Source organism: Zootoca vivipara, chromosome 1, assembly GCF_963506605.1.
Source record: "Zootoca vivipara chromosome 1, rZooViv1.1, whole genome shotgun sequence".
Lineage (NCBI taxonomy): Eukaryota > Metazoa > Chordata > Lepidosauria > Squamata > Lacertidae > Zootoca > Zootoca vivipara.
In genome coordinates this window covers 83,046,229-83,054,727 of record NC_083276.1, presented here as the reverse complement: position 1 = coordinate 83,054,727, position 8,499 = coordinate 83,046,229, and the positions used below count along the sequence as shown (strand labels likewise).

The window sequence follows — 8,499 nt, the reverse complement described above, 5'->3', positions numbered from 1 at the left end:
AGGTGGTGGTGGCGGTGAGGGCGGCCGCCACGGCCTGTGCGCTCGCGTCTGCCCTTCCTGCTCGCTGCTTCTTTCGGCGGAGGCTCCTCGGCTAAGAGGTAGAGAAGAACAGCCGAGCCGGCGTTGCCCATTGCTCTTTGCCTGCGCTGGGACCACCGAGTCGGGCCGGCGGGAGGGGGCGTGGAAAGAGAGAGCGGCGGAGGGAGAGAGAGCGGAGCCCAGGCAGCGCAGCTTCCTCTCTCCAAGCGGGCCGCCATGTCGGACGGCGAGAAGCTCAATTTGGATTCCATCATCGGGCGCCTCCTGGAAGGTGAGCTGCGGGGGCCGGACGCGCAACGCAGGGGGGGGGCACCCCTTGCCATTGGCTGCGGCGCCGCCGCCCCGCGACAAATTGCGTGCGGGGCTGGACTGGGCTGCTGGAGATTCCCGATTGCCCTCCTGCTCCCCTCCCCGCGCTGGAATGTGCGGCGGAGGCGCCCCCGCTCGCGCTGCTGCTTCAGCCTCTGCCGCGAACGCGCGTGGCTGCGAGAAATCCGCGTGGACCCCTGCGCTAGCTTTGTACCCACGCACGCAACAGCCACTTTTGCGGGGGGGGGAGATATGTCTGGTGTGAAAGTGTGAGCTAAACCATTCTCCTTTGTCTTTTTTTTGGGTGGGGGCAGGTTCCCATTATGTATATCACCAGAGTAAGTTTTGCGTGGATTCAGTGCTCCTCACGCTTCCTCCCCCCCCCCAATCCACTCCTGTGAAACTCGCAACTCAAGCTGCTCCCTCCCCCACAAAATGAGGCTCTGGCGTGAACTTCCGTGGAGGAAGCGGCACTGTTAACGCGCTGCAGGGAGGGCTGGGTTAGCAGGACTAAATGCAGCAAGACAGCCGTGATCTCGCGCGGGCGCTTTCGGACTCAACTCGGAGCTTCCCCCCGTCCGCGAAATCGCTGCTGCCCTCTTTTTTTCCGATCTCGGAAGGGCCGGGTGCGGCTCCCTCCTCGCAGCTTCCCGCTAGGGGAGGCCTGGATAAAGACGGCGGATCCCTGAATCCGAAGCGGGCAACTTGCAGGATGGAGGCTCGGCGAGGGGAATTGGGGGCGGCGGCGGAGCCTCCAGAAGGGCGTATCGACGCCCGTGGGATTTCCTTGCGCGCGCCTGTCGGGCGGGGGAGCGCCCCTCGCGACGTAATGCTAACCGTGACGGCGATATGGAACCCTATTGAGCGATTGGGCAAGCATTGCGAGCGTGGGAACCGAGATGCTCCGCAGGCGCCGGCGAGGGGAGAGGGAGGTGCTGTTCCTCTTTACGGGGAAATCTCCTTGCCTTTTGGCTCGGCTTTGTGGGCGGGGTGGAGCGCAGGTGTCGGCCCACCTCCGCCCGGGCGACGGTCAGGACCTGGGAGCGGAGCCCGGCGGGGCGGATTCCCGACCGCTCCCACAGGCTCTTCCGCAGGCGACTGTTGCCTTGGATCCACGACCAGAGGCCCCCCGAAAGGGGCTTGTCCTTAGCAAACATCTCCACTTCTTCGCAGGTGGATCTGGCCAAGAATCTAGACGGAGCATTGCTCTGGCAAAAACCCTCAGGAAGAAACTAACGGCCCCAAGCCTCAGCATGTTTACTTGAGAGTAGGGCCCACTGAGTTCAGCAGTGGGGAAGGCTGGGGTTGTAACCACTCCAGGGCAGGTGCTGGGTTTTTCCTGGCCAGCTAGATGTACACCTGTGCTGGTGCAATGAGGTTTCAATTTGGCTGGGACTATCCTGAACCACTTTCTTGTAAGGTAGGACAGTTCTGTTCCTATTGCCCAGCTAGAGGATAGAAGCTGAAATTAAGCAGCAGTGTACACAATAACAGGCAGTCAGAGTTAAACTTGCTTGGGTTTGCCCAGCACGCTTTCAGCTGGCATACTAGTATTAGTCAGCATTGGTTACTCATAGGAACATAAAAAACTGCCTTGTATGGAGTCGGACCATCAGTTCATCTAGCTCATGGATTGTCTCCACCGACTGGAAGCAGCACTTTTGGGTTCCCTGGAGATGCTCTGCTTGCGATGTGGGTTTAATGAGAAAAATAAAATTAAAAATACTGCACAAACACACACACACTGTGCATATTAGGAAGAAACGCATCAGGACATTTTAGATGCCTTTAAACAGCATGTTTATTTACAGTCATACCTCGGTTTAAGTACGCCTCGGTTTGAGTATTTTCAGTTTAAGTACTGGAACAGATTAATCCACTTTCCCTTACTTTCAATGGGAAAGTTCGCTTCAGTTTAAGTACGCTTCAGGTTAAGTGTACTTGCATTTAGTAAACAAAAGTATTTAAAAACAAAAACCTCCCAAGTTTGCCTAATATTTGGGATCCAATCCTTGCTACTAGTGGCCTTATGAAAGTTCCTTTGTAACTACTGTATTATAAAATTGAGTTGTCTGCACCAGCCTATTCCAGATGGTGGTGGGGCTTTCTGGTAGCGTAGCTGCAATTCCAAAGCTCTAGGTTTTCACATGCCAGCGCCGTGTACTGATCCTGCTTGTTTTGCTCTGCTGCTCTTGTCCCCGTGAGCATGGTTAAAGGTGGTGAATTTCTTTAAACAGAAGTAGTCACCTGCATTTTTGAGATTTTCGGACTCTTCCTAGTGTCTTGTAATGCTTCTGTACTAGAGGGTATAGGTCAGGCTGGCAACAGACTTGTTGGGGGGGGGAGGGGAGCAGGAAAACTACCAGCCTCATGTCTGGCAATGAGTAACGTAGGTGCTGGAACAGAAGTCGTGCTAAAGTAAATAATGCAGGTGTGGTGCAGCTTTAGGCCTTCTAATGTGATAAGTGAATATTTCCAGTACTAGCCTCTTGAGGGTACTTCAAGAGATTCAAGAGAAGAGGGTACTTCTTGGTGGACTTCAAGGGAGCTGGCTTTGCATGTCCTGCCCAACTCTCCTCGCCATCCCAAAGTCAAGAATGCAGCTCTGCCTCTGGTGACATGACAATCTCCATGGCATGGAGAGGAAGTAAATAAATTTGGACGGGGCACCAGAACTGTTTCCAGAGAGGAGACCACTGGGAATGTCTCTGCAAAGGAGGTGTGAGTGGGGAAGACAGGCGTTTACGAAGGATGGGCGGCGTGTGTTGCAGATGTCAGCTGGCATGTTTTGGTTTTCCAGTGCAAGGCTCACGCCCGGGCAAGAATGTGCAGCTGACCGAAAACGAGATTCGGGGCCTGTGCCTGAAGTCGCGAGAAATCTTCTTGAGCCAGCCCATCCTGTTGGAGCTGGAAGCCCCGCTCAAGATTTGCGGTAAGTTTCCACCTACTGTTTAGTACAGCCATCGGCCTATACTGGCTCAAGCAGAATAAATCTGAGATGCATCTCAATATTTTGGTAAACTGGGAATGCCTATTTCCTCCTCCACATGAGCGGCTTCTGTTCGTCATACTTTTATTCAATCCGTGGCGTTTACATTCATGTATGAATGTATTCGTTAAGTTCTGCCACATCTGTACTGTTTTTGGAGATGGGTGGTAAGTTAATGCTATTGCTGCTGCCTCAGCCGAGGTTCTATGCTAGTGGGGCACTGCCCCATGGCCCAGGTGGTTTGAGAGGCCCACAGACCTTCCCTCTAAGACTGCAATCTGCCTGCTCATTCTGTAGGTCACTTAACCTCGCCACTGCCTGCCAGGGATGAACCTTCATCTGATTCCCTGTCCATTTTGGTTTCAGGCAAGTTGGCATTAGAAAGGGTCAAAAGTCGCAGGGAGGTGTGAATTAAAAGTGACAGAGAAGGTGGCAGAAGTCAGAAGAAAGTGAGCAAAATGAAAAGGAAAGTGATAGGGAGACAGGCAATATCAGGAAGTAGAAGGGGAGAATATGAAGAAAGGAGGGCAGTAATATTTGAGAACATAAAGAAGCAGAGAGGAAGAGGTAAGGGGCGGGGCCAAGAGTGGAGAAGGGGTGGGGCTTGAGGAGATGGAGAGGACAAAGGGCTTCACTGGTGCGTAAGACCTCAGTCACCTGGACCTGTGCCGCCGCCTCTTCCTTAGAAGCACATCAGACCCTTGCAGCTGAGAGGAGGAAAGAGGATCATCTGCATTTGTGCCCTTCTTGGTCTCTTGCTCTCTCCCATGCGTCGTACATTTCCAACTGTCCCATCAACGCTCCTTCTGTTATCAACTGCCCCCTCCCCTTTTCCAGGTGACATCCACGGGCAGTACTATGACCTGCTCCGACTCTTTGAATACGGGGGCTTTCCCCCAGAGAGCAACTACCTCTTCTTGGGCGACTACGTGGACCGAGGGAAGCAGTCGCTGGAGACAATCTGCCTGCTCTTGGCCTACAAGATTAAATACCCCGAGAACTTCTTCCTGCTGCGGGGGAACCATGAGTGTGCCAGCATCAACCGCATCTATGGCTTTTATGATGAATGTGAGTGCAAGGCTCCTAGTTAGAACTGTGGGTGTGCAAGTGTGTGGGGGGTGGGGGTGGAGAGAGGATAGGGATGGGGGACCATATGACCGGGGTCTAAATGTGGCCCTCCTAACATGTCAATCTGGCCTTCCAAACTCTTCCTGGGCCATATGCTTCACTGGTCCTGCCTTGCCTCTCAACTGCTCCACTCATTTTGCCTCTGCCCGCTGCTGCTATGTGGCCCATGGAAGCTTGCCCTGAAAGGTATGTGGCCCTCGGGCTGTAAAATATTCTCCATCCCTGCCATAGGTGAGCAGGGCAGCATTTGGCCAGGGAAGGTCTTTTGTCCCATAGCATCTGTCTGTCCTTACTGAGATGCTCTTCTTTCTCTCCCTTCCCCTTGACCCTGGCCCCCTACTTCGCAGGAGCATGGCTCCTCAAAATAGCCGTCCTTCTCTCTCTCTCTCTCTCTCTCTCTCCTTGCTAACGCTTCCCAATTCCCCCACTTTTTGCAGGTAAAAGGCGCTATAACATCAAACTGTGGAAGACCTTCACGGACTGCTTCAACTGCCTGCCTATCGCTGCCATCGTGGATGAGAAGATCTTCTGTTGCCATGGAGGTGGGCCAGCCCCGGAAAAGATGTGGATTGCTGCTCCTGCTGCCTGCTGGCAACAGAGCGCGCTAGGCACTGGCGACTGTGTCTGCGTAGTCTATCCCAGGTGGTTTGCAACCAGCACTGTCTCTGGCAAAGAACAAAAGCTGCTGGAGCCACAGGCCGTGGGAGCAACCTACCTTGGAATTAGGTGCCTTGGCGCATGCTGAGCTGGCGCTCTTCCTCAGGGGGCGGGCAGAATAAAAGCCTGGGGAAATGTTTACATGAATGGGAGGAAGGTCAAGACTTTACAAGGGTTTCCTCATTTATTTGTTTGTCTTTACTGTGGAGTTTGGAGCGAAGGCTTTTCCCAGGTCTCCTTTGGCCCACTGGGAGAGCATCAGCTCAGCACGTGTTTGGCAGGGGTGGACAGGATTCGGGCTTGCAGCATTTGTTTTGTTTGTTTATCGGCACCACAACGTTCAATAACTGGAGGCAGGTGGAAAATAGTGGCTGCTGGCAGAGGCAGCTGCCTCCTCCACCCAGCGAGCTCTGTATTGTGTGACCTGCATAGACAAGTACACATTTGAAGCTGGGTTGCTCCAGTTAAGGGATTCCCAACACACAGGTTTAAAACCATCCAGCAGAGCTGCACAGACCTGGTTGATGGCAACCAGTTATTACTCATATTTTATAGGTGAGGAACACGGAGGCTGAGAGATTAGCAAATTAGTAGGCCAGGCATGGAGGAGACTTTAAAAAAGAAGAAAAACTTGCAGCTTTAAGGAACAGTGTGCACTCCTAAGCATAAAGTTTAATTTTACATTTAGGGAAATAGGATGCCATGGATTGAACCTGGTGCTCTGCCTACCACTGAGCTATGGCCCTTCCCTTAAGGATTGTTGTGGCTGAAATATTTACGACTTGTCCATGGATCAGGCATGTAGGTTTGCAAAGGGCTGCAGCCTCTCTTTTTTGGTGCTGTTTGTAAATAATGAGGAATTGGAAACCACGATTGATCCTTACACATCATCCATAAATTTACCAGGCTACCTTCGGCCCACTCATGCTGTAGAATACTTAATTCCATTTAGCTTTTCTTTCTCTGTAATTTCGCTTCTTTTTTTTCCTTCTTGCAATGTGACAAGACATAATGTAGCAGTTGGGGTTAGTTAAGGGAAGAGTACGTGTAGGGGGGCAGGCCCAGCCCTACCATTAGGCAGAGTCAGGAGACTGCCATGGGGAGATGATACTGGGTGATGTAAAAGGGCAGCAAATGGCTGTTTTGCTTTATTTTTAACTGTAGGAGAGGTTTGTGTAATTTTTCTGCCTTGGGCGCCAGAATAACTTGGCTGGCCTCGGGTACTATATGCCTTGACTCAAGGAGGGGGTGGGTGCCATTTGCTGCTCTGCCTCAGGCAGCAAAATGGCTTGAGCTGGCCCTGGCAGAGGGTGTAAACTTGGCAGAACTCCCCCCTCCCCATCTGCTGTCCCTTGGGAGCATTGACAGTACATATACCTTGTTTTCCAGGGCTCTCCCCTGACCTCCAGTCCATGGAACAGATTCGGCGGATCATGAGGCCCACGGATGTCCCTGACCAGGGCCTGCTCTGTGACTTGCTCTGGTCCGATCCTGACAAAGACGTGCAGGGCTGGGGCGAGAATGACCGCGGGGTCTCCTTCACCTTCGGCTCAGAAGTTGTCGCCAAATTCCTTCACAAGCACGATCTGGACTTGATCTGCCGTGCGCACCAGGTTGGGGCACTGGAAGAAGGGTGTCCGTGCCTGGGCTGTGGGAGTGGGAACAGGAGAGCCCTGCTACGTCAATCAAGGGCCCATCTAGCCCGGCCTCGCCTTCTCAAAGTGGATGGCAAGGGGAAGCCCACAAGCAGGACGTGGGGAATATGTACATATTTATGCCTGCTTCACAGTTAATTCTCTGCCCCCCTCCCTCTGTTTCTCTTTGTCTTCCCCCTCCAATAGGTGGTAGAAGACGGCTATGAGTTTTTTGCCAAACGGCAGCTGGTGACACTCTTTTCTGCGCCGAACTACTGTGGAGAGTTTGATAATGCGGGTGCAATGATGAGTGTTGACGAGACTCTTATGTGCTCCTTCCAGGTAAAGACTCTTGAGCATAGCACTTCCCTCTTTTCCGATTACCAGTACTCTACCCTCTTCTGAGAGTGTGTAGGATGTAAAGGAGGATAGAAGCCTTAAGGAAAAAAATAAGAGGCAGATTTCTTGGTGATCCACTATCCTGGTGCTGAATGCCACATAAGATGTGTGGGACCTCAGGATATGATTTTAAATGTATCATATAAATTATCTGTCCTATTTCAAAATGATTTTCTGTATGCTGAATTGCTTATCAGGATGTGTTTCTGTACAAACGCAAACTGGGATGCCCAAATAACCAGCCTTCTGTGGCTACAGTAACTTTTTTTAAAAAAAAAATGTGAAACTTGTTTACATTCTTCCATTGGGAGCTCTTCCAGTTAGCTTTTGCCCAGTGCTCATCTAGAGCTCTGTGCTATTTTTAACTAGGAAAAAAATCCCAAAGCCACAGCTTGATAATATGTATGGAATAAATTCTGTGTTGCACTCTTCTGATCATTCCATCAGCACAAACACTCCTAGGTGCTGTATTGAGGGGAGAAGGGAGAATGGGATATAAAAACCCCACCAAGGCAGCTTTTACAGTACACTTTATTTATTTATGCACATGGAAAACGATAGTATAAAAGTGACCATGAAACAATTAAAAGAACAAAAAATAGATGAATTAACACTGTATTTTAGCTTAAAGGATTTAAAAATTATGCCAAAATTAGCAGTATCAACAAGCTGCCAAGAACGAAAACATGTATTGAAATAGATTAGGTCTCAAGGCTTGTTTAAAGACCTGGATTTTAAGTGCTGAAAATCTGACTTAGAGGGCTTCAGTTCTTGTTTTGTTTTATTTAGCATCTGAACGAGAGGTAAAGTGGGGTTGTGGGTTGCAATGAGACACTAAACTTTTACCCTGAAACTAATATTTCCTCTCTTATCCCCTTCCCCACCCCTCATTTCTTGAATTCTACAGATCTTGAAACCGGCTGACAAGAATAAGGGCAAATATGGCCAGTTCAGTGGATTGAACCCTGGTGGGCGCCCAATCACTCCGCCACGCAACTCTGCCAAAGCCAAGAAGTAACTAGCCCTGCCTGCCCCCCTAGCTGTAGGTGTGGGGCCCAGGCTGTCTTGCGTAGCGGTTACACTGTACAGCGGCTGCTTACCTCCCCAGGGCCCAGCCATGTACTTTTTTTAAAGAAAACGGCTGAATAAGAATTCAATACCAAAAATTCTGCTCCCCTGGTATTGGGGATGTCTTTATTTTTGGGGGTATTTTTGATTGACTTTTTTTTGCCAACTTTGTCCCGATGTGTGCTTCCCCCTTTCCCCCATGGGGGGGTTACTACATCTTTTTGAATAAACATGTAATATTCTTATGTAGCTGCTCCTTTGTCGACTGTTTGGGGA

At 50.8% G+C, this 8,499-nt stretch overlaps 1 protein-coding gene across 1 annotated transcript; it reads left to right on the top strand.

Annotated features, from left to right (window-relative positions):
- Positions 1-100: 100 nt before the first annotated feature.
- On the top strand, positions 101-8,468 carry PPP1CA (protein phosphatase 1 catalytic subunit alpha). The gene is made up of 7 exons (XM_035125697.2): positions 101-310; positions 3,149-3,280; positions 4,175-4,405; positions 4,903-5,007; positions 6,512-6,735; positions 6,964-7,098; positions 8,063-8,468. The coding sequence occupies exons 1-7, from the start codon at positions 256-258 to the stop codon at positions 8,171-8,173; spliced, it is 993 nt and encodes a 330-aa protein (XP_034981588.1). The 5' UTR covers positions 101-255; the 3' UTR covers positions 8,174-8,468.
- Positions 8,469-8,499: the final 31 nt, after the last annotated feature.

Coding starts and splice junctions, on each gene's coding strand:
- PPP1CA (XM_035125697.2), top strand. CDS start 256: ATGTCGGACGGCGAGAAGCTCAATTTGGATTCCATCATCGGGCGCCTC. Junction 6,736..6,963: donor TGATCTGCCGTGCGCACCAG/GTTGGGGCACTG, acceptor CCCCTCCAATAG/GTGGTAGAAGACGGCTATGA. Junction 7,099..8,062: donor CTCTTATGTGCTCCTTCCAG/GTAAAGACTCTT, acceptor TGAATTCTACAG/ATCTTGAAACCGGCTGACAA.